The sequence below is a fragment of the Neophocaena asiaeorientalis genome, unplaced genomic scaffold (genome assembly GCF_003031525.2).
Source record: "Neophocaena asiaeorientalis asiaeorientalis breed wild unplaced genomic scaffold, Neophocaena_asiaeorientalis_V1.1 scaffold251, whole genome shotgun sequence".
Taxonomy (NCBI): Eukaryota; Metazoa; Chordata; class Mammalia; order Artiodactyla; family Phocoenidae; genus Neophocaena; species Neophocaena asiaeorientalis.
The window spans coordinates 4,359,188-4,373,605 of NW_020173377.1; the positions used below are offsets into that span (position 1 = coordinate 4,359,188).

Genomic DNA, 14,418 nt, shown 5'->3' on the forward strand with positions numbered 1-14,418 from the left:
TGGAAATCTCTATGTTCCCTAGCCATCTTCTCAAATTTAACTTTTTAATATAAACTTCACGAAGCAATCCAGTATGCTAATAACCACATTCCTGTAGCATTCTTTCCTCTATTGTCATTCAGAATTTTCACCATCATACTTCCAAATGGGTAGAATAAAACTGCTAAAGGGGCAGGTCCATATATACCATTCCCAGGAGCCAGCTACACTCCCCTCTCCCTGCCCTTTCCAACCCACGGGGCAATCTATGAAGCTCAGTAGACAGCTAGGGAACTTGGCGTACAGAGAAATCACCATCTGTTTTTCTACCCCTAATAAATAAAATACCTCTGCTCTATAAATTCACATTGCTTGTGGGACTGAGACCTAGAATGAAAATGGAGACAGAATTTTTCTCCAATTTAATGGCTTTAAAAAAATTTTCTTGGGTAGTAAGTTTATGCTGCAAGAATCTATGAGCTACATAACAGTCTGAATTTGATCTGGTTCAAATAATGCTACCATGTTCTAAAATCCTAGGCATTATACACTTTCCAAATGTACAATGTCATCAAGGTTTTATGACATTTACTACAAAAACTCAATAGTCAGGTAGCACCTCATCAGTGGAAGCTTGAATTCAGGTATGGGAACAGAATGCTATGGCTGTAGCATGAAAACTGGGATGCTTCTCTGACTTCAGTATCATAGCCACACAGGGATGATCCACTAAACAATCTTCATACATGCACCTTTTTGACACCTACTAAAAGAATTCCATTTCTTGGAACTATGGAGTAGAGCCAGAAACATGGTGGTAGGACCAAATCCATTCTCGATGACTTCTGTTTTGCTACACAAGTTTGATCAGAGATACTATGCTACCTGGGGTTCTCTGTTTATTCAATTTCACTTCCTTCCTCAAGTAACAAAATGCTTAGAGCGTTATGCCCGTGCCTGCTGCCCAGACATGTGACCTGTGCACATGGCTTATGGAGTACACAAGACTTCTGAGACCCAAGGCTCTGAAGGCAAAGCTGACAGATATGAGGTGCAAGCCTAGCTTGGCCAGGTTCAACATGGCTATGGAAGGAGCATACCCAGTTCTACTGGCATCAAAACACAGTGCTGGTTGCCAAAGAGTCTACAAGAAAGAAATATTAAGTAATACTGCACCTCTGACATTGACATGAGTTTATTGTTCTTCCATGCCAACACACCCTAGTCCAAAGCTTATGCTGTCGCAGTCCAGGCCTGCCCTAAATCAGCCAATTATGCTGAATGTGGTCAAAACTCTAAGGAGTCCCCAGTCCCAAAGACAGTGTTTCATTAGCCCGTCAGCTTCTGTATTATTTACACATTCTGAAGTAGTAGTTTCTGAATTGTGTGCATCACTTCTTTAGGAATTATTTCTCTTTCACACTGCAGGTATAATAGCACTCCTGCCCGATCGCTATGTTGCCAGTGGTTTTATATCCTCCACCAAATGTACTGGTAAACACTCAGTGAAAAAAAAACAAAACTTGAAGCTAAACAACCTCTCCAAATATACATGAAATATTCCCAAATCCATTATCAGCATGGCTTAAATAAGTGGGATCATGACCCTGTTGCCCAAAGGAGCCATAATACACAACTGGCTTTGTTCTAGAATTCCCAAACTGATTCCCAAACCTTTGAATCTGGCTGTGACGGAAAGTTTAAAATTTTGCAAAATACTCACATCAGCAAAAGTGGCCAACTGTCACTTCTGCATTGAAAGGACTTCCCAGGGACTTGCCTGGTGGTACAGTGGATAAGACTCTGTGCTCCCAATGCAGGGGGCCCGGGTTTAATCCCTGGTCAGGGAACTAGATCCCACATGCATACCACAACTAAGAGTTTGCATGCCACAACTAAGGAGCCCATGTGTCGCAATTAAGGAGCCCTGAAGCCACAACTAAGGAGCCTGCCTGCTGCAACTAAGACCTGGTGCAACCAAATAAATAAATAAATATTTTTTTTTAAAAAGAAAAAAGATAAAAAGAAAGCGCCTTCCCAAAATCTTTACTGAGAAAATTGTTGCCATTTATTCCTCAAGAATGAAGGAGCTTAGACTGGATAAACAAAAAGGTCCTACTGTATAGCACAATCTCCTGCGATAAACCATAATGGAAAAGAACATTTAGAAAAAAGAATGTCTCTATGTGTATAACTGAGTCACTTTTCTGTACAGCAGAGATTGGCACAACACTATAAATCAACTATACTTCAATTAAAAAAAAAAAGAACAAGAGAGCTTAGTCTCAACTCCTGGTTGTGCAATTGTGATGTTCTTACTTGATTTGCTCTCGCACTTGGTGTCATCATAAACTTGAGGGCCAAAGAAAAAGGAGGCCTATTCTCTTAATTTGCAATAATCATTTTATTCTATACTCCCAAAGACATAAACTTGTATCTAGGTTGTATGACCTTGGGTAAGTCTACCATAAGCCTCAGCATCGCTGGGGTTAATAACTGTGCTTGCCTCACAGGGTTATATGGTCAAAAGTAAGTAAATAGTGAACGTAATAACTGTAGCAGAGTACCTAGCATACAGTGTTCAACATAAGTTAAGTTCAATAAATGCCAGCTTTTGATATCATTTGCTGGTGGGGATTCTAAATGAAAAGTCTTCTTCTGAATCCTTAGTATATGCTCCACGAACTGCCACTTAGTCCCACCTGCCCTAGACAGTCCTTTGATTCAAAGCGTCCTCAGTCGTCACTTCCCAGCCCTCTTCTAATCACCTGTATCAATTAGCTGGAGCTGTAACGGTGACCAGGGCCTTGTCTGTAAAATCTTAACAGAAATGAATTAATAATATGATCTATCAGACCACCAATATCCTGTGAGGATGGAAGCCGCTGAGGATGGGGACACGGCTTCATGGACGTGCAACTGGTGTAGGGTCACAGGGCCCCATACTCAGAAGAGCCCCATGCTTGGTTTAATGCTTTCCTTTACCATCCTGAAATTCTCAATAAAGTCTGAGCAAGGGGTCCCACATTTTCACTTTGCACTGGGCCCCACAAATTAGGTACCTGGTTGTGACTGGAGAGGTTTGGTCAGAGTGTGATAAGAATTATATTATGTTTTAAAAGAATTACTCCAGCTTGTGTTAAGAACAGCCTGTAGTAAAGGTAAGAGTTGAAGCAGGAAAAACAGATAGGATGCTGTCAATATAAACAAGGTGAGAGGTGATGGTGGCAAATGACACCAAGAGGAGGGCCGGTTAGATTCCATTTGCCTGCAGCTGCAGCATTGGTGCCCGGCAACATGCCTGTCTATGGCAGTGTCCTGGCCAGCCAGCTCGTGCTTCCCCCCACTGGTTCCTGCCCAGCTTCCATGCCGCCTGCTTGTTAATCTGAGACCCCTGTGTTTCCCAACAGCTTCTTTTTATTAAAAGAGCAGGTGTTGGTTTCTCTTTTTGCCTACACTTTTTCTTACGGAAGGCAAGGGACCCTATGGTCCCACCAAAATTGTACACAGTAGCAAATAAGAATTCTTAAAAAAAAAATCTGGGTGCTATCCCCAAATCTCATTCCCCTACAATGGAGAAAATGAACTGCTGGAAGAAGGAAAGAAAAAAGAGCCCTAACCAGGTCAAGCATCTTCTGGGTTAAGTCACTGTATTAGAACTTATTATACATTCTCTCACTGATTCCAATTAAGTAATGGGTGTAAACATTACCACTCCGCACTAAAATCTGTATGGGTTTGACAGGATAAGAGCTACTAAAGTTTATGTAAATACAAAATGCAACTAAAATACCTTTAAGACCCACAAAACACACTGCTCAATTCTCAGTAAGGAAAAAGGAAAAATTAACTATAAATTTTAGTTTTATATCTAAATTTGTACAATTATCTCTATGTTTAAGATGGTAAATGAAAAAATAATCATCACTATTTAGTTTCCAGATAATCAAATAGAAAATTCAACAGGTCATGCTAAAAATGACACAGTCAAACCACAAGTTAAATACCAGTAAATTTAAAGTTTATACTCCCTAATCTACAATTCTTCAACAATAATTTCTTCTTTTCCACGTGCTCAGAAGTTTCTCTCAAATGACAAAACATGGATGTTATCAATTCTCAACCTGAAGGGCTTATGTCAGCTACTCACCTTTTTCTGAAGAACATTGATTTTCCTTTCCTTCACTTCTAACATATCCTTCATGTCTCGAATCTCTCCAGCCAGTGTCCCCTTCTCTTCTGTGAGGTCCTGCAGCTGTTTTGTTTTTTTATTGAGAAAAGATTCTTTCTCTTCTAGTCGTAATCTCAGTGCATCTACCTGAAATCAGGAAAAGGAAAAAGGGTTGTAGTTTTACAGAGAGGTCATCAGTAACCATCAGTCCTGCCCTGCGAGGAGCGTGGGGCAGCAGTATACCTCCTGAGCAGTGTGATCAAACACTGCTCATGGGCACCTCCATGTGTTTTAAAGCCTACATCTACCTTAAAGTTCTGTTGCATGTGTACCCGAACAGTGATACATTTTTTAAAATATAAGGTTTATATGAAATAAGACATTATGAAATAGTAGTATGTCTCACGTTGTAAAACCAAAGGTTGGGGAAAAAAAGCACACTAATTCTGTGTGTCTTTCAGAGCCCAGGGAGGGTACAACACGTCTCATGCAGCATCCTCCAGGGATGCTCATGTTCTCCTCAGAGAATACAATGAGCCATGCCATGGATATCTGGGAGAACAAGACTGACACGTTGAGAAACACTCCTAAATTAGAAAAAGACGTGTTGCCAAGAGGAAGTAAATGCTGCTAGAAGAAAATGCTGTGGAAATGACACTCGTTCTCCAGCTTTATGAAAGACTGCTTTCCAAATACTAAAGAAAAAAAAGACACAGCATACAAAAAAATTCCTATTTCTACCTTAGCTCAAAACTTAGATTATTACAATTTCTGCTTTTCAAGTGTCGGTAATAAAATGAGGAAACATATCCTTTATTTTTTCAATGTTAGCATTCCAAAGACCATGTGCAAAAAAAGTTTACATGGGTGATGTGGGGCGTGGGGGCGATGGAAGACTTTAATCCTCACCTTCCGTACCAAGAACTGGACAGATAGAAGCTACATCAACATTCAGGAAGTAATGATGCAAGCATGTTATTCAGAGATATCAAAATAACCAGGTATAAAGAGTTTAAACAGGTGGTCTTGAGGAAAAAGAATGGGACAGGGGTGAGCTGGGGGCTGCTGCATCTGATACCAATTCTTGTTGAACATTTTGCTCATTACACTACCAGCAGGTAAAATTTGGATGAAAGGGGATAAAAACAAAAGTTGTTTACAAAGGATGCAAGAATACTGTAATACGCCAAAATAAATAGATATGTAAATACTATGAGGACTCAAAGTCAAAGGCAACTGGGAACAATGGAAAGAGGACACTTAGGTTTTAGGCCAGGTTCTGCTTCCATCTTCTACCTGTGAGGATCAGGACAAATAACTCTCACTTCCCCACACCCAGGCTTCCAGACTCAGTTTCTTCATTCATAAAACAAAGTGGTAAGAACAGACTGTCTCTAAGTGCCTGACATTTTATGTTTTTAAAGACAGAAATCAGTCATAGGCAGAATACATCAGGGAAGGAGGATGATATTAGAGATAAAGTTATCAGAGTAGAATCTCCTTTTCCTACCCCTCTCCAAGAAAGGGGTGCCAAAGTTGTGTTTTTAAAGGTCAAAGGTGATGGGGAGGTTGGTGAGGAGGTTTTCTAGTTTCTGTCCCAGAGAGGAGGATGAAGCTGGGAGGTCCCAGCAAGGGAAGAAGCGATGACGAGTGCTTGAAGCCCAGTTCGGCTGAATGACCCAGACTGCGTTATGAGAGAGGATGGACATTCTGTGCTTGCAGAGGGTGTGAACTGCAGATTCCTCAGACATCTGATAGCTGTGTGTCTTCTTACATAATGGCCATAGAGGTCTGGGGCGGGTGGGTGAAGGGGATACTCATGTCCTGGGGATCTGCCCTTTTCTAAGTGAAAATTCACGCCAATTGCACTAAAGCTTAAACATCTCAGATTCTCAAGTGGCTTATCTTTGTTTAAAGTTATCTTCGTCTACCAACCTGGAGTAACATCAATACTTCTCTTCGAGCTTTCCTCTTATCTGGTGAAAAAAATATGATTTTTAGTTTATACAAAAAGGATGGCATTTAGTGGGTTCCCTGGAAATTGGTGGAACATGCTGAACACTGTAGATCACAGCAGTGGTTAGAAGGGGTTACATATTCAATTGTAGAGATTTGCACACAGGCTGACCAGGATTCAGTGTATATCTGAGAAAAAACCGTGGTCCCATTAGCCCCACGTTCTACCTATCAAAGATGAATGGTCTTTATCTGGATCGAAGGAAACACCCAATATCCAAAACCATGATATAAATAAATTACAATATGGGAGGTAGTAGTGAGTAGTGCTAGAGAGAGTTTAGAAAAAGAGACTCTCTATTGATGAATAATAAGCTTAACATTTGCAGTGCCCTCTGGCTATGTGTGATCTATCAGTGCCCTGCCCCATCTTACTGAGCCCAGAAGAGATAAACAGCAACCTTAGCCATAAGACTATTTCTCCAGGAATAAAATGGAGAGCAAAGATGGTCGTGATCAACACACTACTCACAACACCCAAACTCTACATGGCAGGAGGGAGTCTGTGCCAGCTGAGGTCTTCTTTTTGGGAGTTTATTTTCCATGTGCCTGACAGCATGTACTTAGCTTCAAAGGAATTTGAATTGTGCCCTTCAGTCACCTTCACTCTATCTTTACAGCTTTGCACAGTCTCCTAGAATCAAGAAATGAAGCTTAAGCGTCTTTTTCTTTTTAGACAAAACGTTGACCTGAACTGCATCCAATTCTCAACCAACATTAGCCCAGTTTGTAGTAAGCAAGCATGACATCATTTCTAAAGTCAAATTTTAACTTCCAGATGGTGCAAAACCACAAGCAGGCACACAGACCTTCTGATGCACAGAAGTTTAAATACAAGGAAGATCAGGCCAGAAAGAACATGATTAAAAATTAGAATATGTAGCTCCAAACTGAGCAACAATGAGTAGGATTAAAGTTCCCCTCGCTAATACTCGAACCTCACTCGACAGTGTACATCATTTTTAAAAGAATCAGAAAATCCCTGAAGTTTAGATTATATTCCAACATCAGGTAGAGACATAAAAGTTAAAATGTTTGGGAATATGAAATACCTTTCTCTGCCTTGTCACTCAACACCAAATAATTTTAAGGGCCCTTGACTCTCTCTCAAACTTTGGCAGTCGACTCAATAATAAAACTTGGCAAAGCAAAGAGCACCATCATTTCCCAGAAAAAAAAAAAGAAAATTAGAACTGTATGATACAGTCAGTGCACAAAGACCCATAGGTTGAATTTTCAATTTTTACATATGACTTAACCACATGGGAACTAGTTACCTAATGTTAAAACTAAGACAATCTTTTCATTTTAGAAGAATTACTCATTACCTTCTGATCCAGTTGTGTATTTGTGTGTATATGTGGGTGCATGTGTGTGCATATTTAAAAGCATATAACATATGAAAATTTAACCTTTTACCTGGCAGTATGAAACGTGAAGCATTTGTTATCACTTCTGTTCCAGGTAATAACTTGAAAGAAAAGGACCATGGCAATGAAATGGGCAAAAATTGCCAAAGTCAGAGTTAAACATTATTAATCTTCATTGTCATCACCCAGGAATTATAACCAGTTCCAATGGTGAGGTATGTTTCTAGAAGTTCTATATATAAGCCTCCTGACCTTTCTCCCATAAGGTCACATAGGCCTTCAGAAACGGGTACAATATTGTGACAAAACACAAAGTGCTACTTGATGTGCCATGAATAATTTTTAAAAATCAAATGGTTCACTTCAATCTTAAAATGACTACAGCAACATTTGAGAAAAAAAAAAAAACACTTGAGAGAGAAAAAGGGGCCACTTGAAAATTTTCACAGATTGAATACTACTTACTTGACAACACTTCAGGCATTGAATAAACATGCTATCACAAAGAAGAACTTTAAAAGAAAATGAAACTGGAACATACACAAAAGCTCCCAATATAGTTTTATTTCACATTCAAAGTGTCGTTTGTTTGTTTTTCCTAATAGTAGACTTGGGTTAAGGGTATATTTGAATTTGATTCAACTTGCAATCGTTCAAATGAGGAGACAGTTTCAAAGCTGGAAGTATGCATAAAGTACATAGCTTCCAAAGACACAAACACTAAAAATAACCTAACATCTAAAAGTAGTAACCACTACTTCTCACTCACATCCAATTCTCCTTTCCTTCCTGAACACAGGAACAATTTCCCTTCCCAGCCCCCTTGTGGGAAGATGAGGCCACGTGTTTTATTCATGAAATGTAAGCAGAAGCGACATACATCATTTCCTGTCTATGCCATCCCCACCCTCCTCCCCTTCCTCAGAGATCTTAAAGGCTACATTTTCCAGATGGTGGAGCTAGATGATGGCAGAACCTCCATAAATCTGGATCCTCAAGAGAAGCAGGATCACCCCTAACCTCCTGCCCCCCAATCCCTAACATGGGTTGGACATAACAGTATGATGTGTTAAACCACTCATCAATAATTACAATAATTTCCCCTGGTTTTACTAAAAAGTGTGCGCCTTAAAGCTAGAAAGGTCTGTCTTAGAGATTACCATAAACCTAAACGAAATCGGGCCATTGTACTTCCCTCTACTCCTTCCATGTGTGTTAAGACCTCAAAATCTACTTTCCCCTATCCTTTCACTCCAATTCCAAAGAAGGGGGGAAATGTCAGAGGGCCAAGGCCAGAGCTGAAAGGAAGAAGTAGCAGAACCCTAGGGAGTGAACACAGAGGTTAAAGATCAAGACCTTGGGGAGAAAAGAAAGAGAGATCGAAGAGGAAGAGTCTCCTTAAGCACATTGGTTTGAACTTCAGTTTGTATCAATATCAACAAGTGGCTCAAGTAGACAACTCTGTTTTGCAAAGTCTCTGCATTGCAAATATATGTGTTCAAGCAACTCATGGCAATGGCCATGGACTTACCCACGGGCCTTCCAAATGTCGGGAACAAAACTAAGGTGTTATGAGCAAAATGTGGCTAATAAGAGTACCTCTTTCACCAAGTTATGTTAAAGATTAAATTAAATAACACATATAATGCACTTAGCACAGTGCCTGGCACCTAGAAGCACCCAATACATTTTTGCTATTATTATTATATTTTATTATTCTGCTTTCCACAGCCTCTAACCCAGTGATTTATATACCGTAGGAATGCAACAAAGGTTGCTAATCAACAACCCTCAGGAAAAGTGAAGAAACAGCAAGTAAGGTTTTGTGCTCTAACATGTACCAGCGTGTTATATTGTCTGTCATTTACTTTAAAATATTTCAGCATACACAGTATGATATGTGTGTCTATGTGGAGGGGTTGCCTGGGTGGGTGGGTAGATGGGTATATTTCCCAAATGCAAAAAAGTTCTCCAGGGGTAGTTAATTAGCCTATGAAAGATTTCAGTTAAAAGCTGAGATGCCAGAGTCAACTACCAAAAGTGCCTCAATATTCTTTATATTTGATGAGTACCTGAAATTCGGTCAATTAACGTAATTGATGTGAGGAGTGCTTTTTCCTTGGTGAAATGGGCGGTGTTCGAGATGTGTGGATTGGCTAGAAATGTTGAAAAGACATTCCCACCCTTCCAGAAACAAGACTGAAGACAGTGTGTCCAACGAAATTATGATGCAAGCCACATATGTAATTTTTCATTTTTTAGTAGACAAGTTTAAAAAGTAAAAAGAAACAGGTAAAATTAATTTTAATGAAATATTTAACTTAACCCTATATCAAAACCCTAATTTTGATAACACTATATCAAAAATATTACTCTTTAACATGTAATCAATATTTAAAAATTAATAATATATTTTACATTTTTTGTATTGTCTTCAAAATTCAGCATTTATGGTGCTTCCCTGGTGGTGCAGTGGTTGAGAATCTGCCTGCCAATGCAGGGGACACGAGTTCGAGCCCTCGTCTGGGAAGATCCCACATACCGCGGAGCAACTAGGCCCGTGAGCCACAACTACTGAGCCTGCGTGTCTGGAGCCTGTGCTCCGCAACAAGAGAGTCCGCAATAGTGAGAGGCCCGCGCACCACGATGAAGAGTCGCCCCCACTTGCCACAACTAGAGAAAGCCCTCGCACAAAAACAAAGACCCAACACAGCCATAAATAAACAAAAAATAATTTTTTTTTTTAAATTCAGCATTTATTTTACACTTTTAGCATATCTCAATTAGAACTAGCCACATTTCAGGTGCTCAATAGCCCCATATGGCTCATGGCTACCATATTGGACCATGCAGGTCTATGATTCCAATAAGCCCCAAAGTTTCAACCCTTACATTTTTTTTTTTTTTTTCCTTTTTTTTTTTTTTTTTTGCGGACTCCCAACCACTGCGCCACCAGGGAAGCCCTCAACCCTTACATTTTGATCTCCCCACATATAGACACTTCAGGGAGGATTTTGGACCAACAGCAAACATGGCTGGCTGAGCCTTGCCACAGGAAATAGTGTCACACTGACCTCTCATGAACCTTTTATGATCTCAAAAGGACAGAGAGCTGGAATTTCAAGGAGAACTCAGAGAGGTTGTATGACTGATACAACTGGAGGCAGGGTCATGGGCAGGAGTCCTATAGCCTTCCCTTCTTTCACCATCAGAGGCTACTGATCTCTACCAAAGAGAACCACCTAATTGGCTTGGTGATTTAGTTAGTATGATCCTTCTGGAGTCTTGCTGAAAAGAAAAATTCAGAATAATCATTGTTTTTTAAAAGCTCTTTCATACAAATCTCTAATTATAGCAAAAGTTGCCTTTCAGAAAAAAATGACCTTCAGGAACTGCACCATTAAAAATTAACTTATAGATGAGGGTGTGTCTATCTCTTACCCTATACTTAGGTTATGTCTTTCTACTCTTCGACTTCTGCAGCTATTTTGATTTCAGACTTCTCTTCCCTGTAGGTGCTCTTTTTATCTCCAGTAACTAGAATTAATTATTCATTCATTCAACAAATACGAAGACTTGATTTTGTGCCAGGCACTGTCCTAGTTTAGAGATACAGCCTTTTAACAAGACTGTCAGGTCATGACTTATTGAACCATATATTTGTGAAGTTGGAGGTGAGGTAGAGCAAATAAGTATTACGTAAATATTATCAGTAAACATGACTTTTAGGGTAAGAGGAAAGTAATACAAATATAAAATCTAAGAACATATGTAAAAGCCTTGTAAAAAAAACTGGATGAAAAAAGGCTAATTTGTGGCTATCTGTGTTTATTGGTGAAAATGTATATTGTGTGTTTCGGTACATACAAAATAATAAAATTCATGATTTAGCAAATGTCTACCAGCTATTATAAATTAGACTTGGACTGACACTTTGATATTCATTAAAATGGTTTATTTAACTGATGGCTACTCTTTACTATCCCATCTTAGAACACTAAATGGTCTTTATTGATTTGTTTTTGCTTTGTTTCATTTTGGCTGTGCCACACGGCTTGTGGGATCTTTGTTCCCTGACCAGGAATTGAACTCGTGCCCTCGGCAGTGAAAGCTTGGAGTCCTAACCACTGGACTGCCAGGGAATTCCCTTTATTGATCTTTAAATAAGTTGTGCTTTATACATGCTCCTCTGCTTTCAAGATAACTTTGGATTTTAATAAATTTAAGTCATTAAAAAAGAGCCTTGTAATACTAGTAAGGATGAACACATGGTATGTATTCTTTTTTAAAATATTATTTTCTAGCTTTGTCCATTAAAAAAGCTTAGAAAAAAGTGACCATCTCAGTAACAATGATCGCCCACCCCAAATACTGTCTCTTAAAACCATTTCTAACTAAAGCCAAAACCATTTCTAACTAAAAAAATCAGTTTCACTGTAGAAATGATTGATTTTAGGTCTGTGGCAAGAAACTGCACAGTAAGTATAGAATACCTTGTTGAACCAGAAAGCAAGGAATTGTGAAAAAACAATAGTCTTTTTGTTGGTCAAGGATGGGACAATTTGATGCTACTGTATGAACAGACATTGTGGGCGTCGGAGGGGGGGGGGTGGTATGGAGGCCAGGGACAGGCAGTCAACCGGAGGAGAGACACTGGCTGCCACAACTAGGATGGAGGTGGTGGAGAAGGAGAACGTGGCTGTGTTTGAGATATATTTTGAGAAACAATCAGGAGGCAGCTGGGAGAACTGCGGGTTTGTAATTATGGGCAGGGGGGAAGGAAGGAAGGAATCAAAGGTTACTCCTGGGTTACTGGCTGGAATAGACAGTGGAATTATTGCCTGTTATGGGAAAGACTAGGGAGAATTCAGACTTGAGGTCAGAAATCAAGAGTTCAGAATTAGGTACATGTAGCTTGAGATGCTAGGAAACATTAAAAAGGTAAATGGCTATATGAATTGGAAGCTCCTGAGACAACATAACCTAGACTAGAGTCTAACCTACTTGTGGGCGAGCAGTCCTGTAATTATATCAACATTCCTCCAGAAGACTAATCAGGACATCTTCTGCATATTTACAGATTTACTTCCACATAGATGCATTTACTCCCACTGAGATCAAGTCAACAAAAACTTGTGAGGAGAGGACATGTACACAACTGAAAGCTGAGAGAAATCCCTTTAAAACGGTCCCTGGTTTTCAGTCTTAGTTAAAAGGTCTCCCTACCCCTCACAGTAAGAGATATGATCTTATCAGTTACACCCTTAAGCTCTTCAAGACGACCAGTTAATGTCAATCATGAATTTACCCTCCTGTTGATCAATGGAGTGATAATGACTGGGGGAAAAAAGACTAGATAATCCCAATTCCGTGTGCTAGCTTTCATCTAGCAACCCAAAACTTAAACATTTGACCAAGGAAAAAATATCTATACTATATTTTAAGATATTTAAATAGCACAAAGAGTAACAATAATGGCTGTATTATATATTGCTTCATAATTTACAATATACTTTTCTCTTAAATTATAAGTCCGTTCTTTCATACAATTTCAATTCGAAAAATAAAATTCAGGTATATTCAGTATTGCATAAACACATGCTATGCTTATAAAAGTTAAGTTACAATCACCAACTTGTTAACACAGTTAAAATGTTCAGGTTGTAAAGATGCATTTTGTCTTACCTACCTATCAAAAATTATACCCAACTCCCACATGCCACCTACTTGAAGAAAACAATACTGGGTTAAGAATGCTTTGTATCACCTACATGGAAGGATTCATATCATACGTGGGTTAATAATCCAGCCAACTTTATAAAGCCTGTTTTCATACTTAAGTTTTTGGCTACTTCTTACACTAAAATTAGGTGGTTTTAAGTGACTAGTCCAAAGTTCAAAATTTAATGTTCAGTTCAGTTCCAGCACATTTCTGAAAACACATGGGAATTGTAACTCATGTGTTAATACTTAAAGTTTTTGTTAATAAAACTTCCAACACTAACCTTACCTCATTGAACTTACCTCACTGGTTTTTATGCTCACTATAAAACTATAGCTGTCATAATATTTTTGAATTACTACAAAAGGAAGTAAGCCATTCCAAAGTCAATGTTATTTTGCAACATGATGATAGTTATAAATTCAAAATACTTAAAACCAATTTGCAAAGCTATCAATCTTAGTACCTCCTAACATTTGAAAAGCCCGTCTTCAAAACATTTACTATTACCAAAAAAACAAGTTTAAGAAAACACCATGTATCATTCATACTGCACTTTCCCTTCAAGTAAGCACATTAAATTTAAACAAAAAATTTTAAATATTGGTCCTACTTAGATATGCCGTCAACTTTCTAAACTATCACTGAACCCAAAGAACTTAAATCACTGATAATTTGGTACCAAGATTAAGTAACAATTTTGTGATCTCAATGTCAGTTATTTTCAATAAATCCAAATAAGTAACCTCCATCCAGGTATGTGTGACATGTTTGTAACTGACTAACAAATTAGAAACCAGAGTCCTTTTATTTAAAAGAGACTTAAACCTGTATTTTAAAGTCATGTCTCTCAAATCAGGGCCCATACTCCTGGAGGATGGGGACCTATGTTCAAGGATCCACGAGTTTGCTATGAGACATATTTTATGTTATATTTTCTTTTTAATGATTATCTCAAAAGTTAAAGCGAACTTATTCTGGATCATATAAATAACTCCTTATAATCAAGGATTGTTAAACGATCTCAATACCTGCCTTTGTATTTGCATTTAAGATTCTTTGGGAATGAAATGGAGAAAGCATAGAAGAAATATATCTTATTTCTCTGATACATTCCCTCCTCCAAATCTTGGCCATGGGATATAATGGTGAACATGCAA

General features: G+C 38.7%; 1 protein-coding gene across 1 annotated transcript in view; it reads right to left on the bottom strand.

Annotated features, from left to right (window-relative positions):
* The window catches only part of ERC2 (ELKS/RAB6-interacting/CAST family member 2), an 823,240-nt gene that overhangs the window by 476,103 nt on the left and 332,719 nt on the right, over positions 1-14,418 (bottom strand). Inside the window, exon 6 of the mRNA XM_024746387.1 lies at positions 4,130-4,297. Coding sequence (XP_024602155.1) covers positions 4,130-4,297 — 168 coding nt within the window. The remainder of the gene's footprint in view (positions 1-4,129; positions 4,298-14,418) is intronic.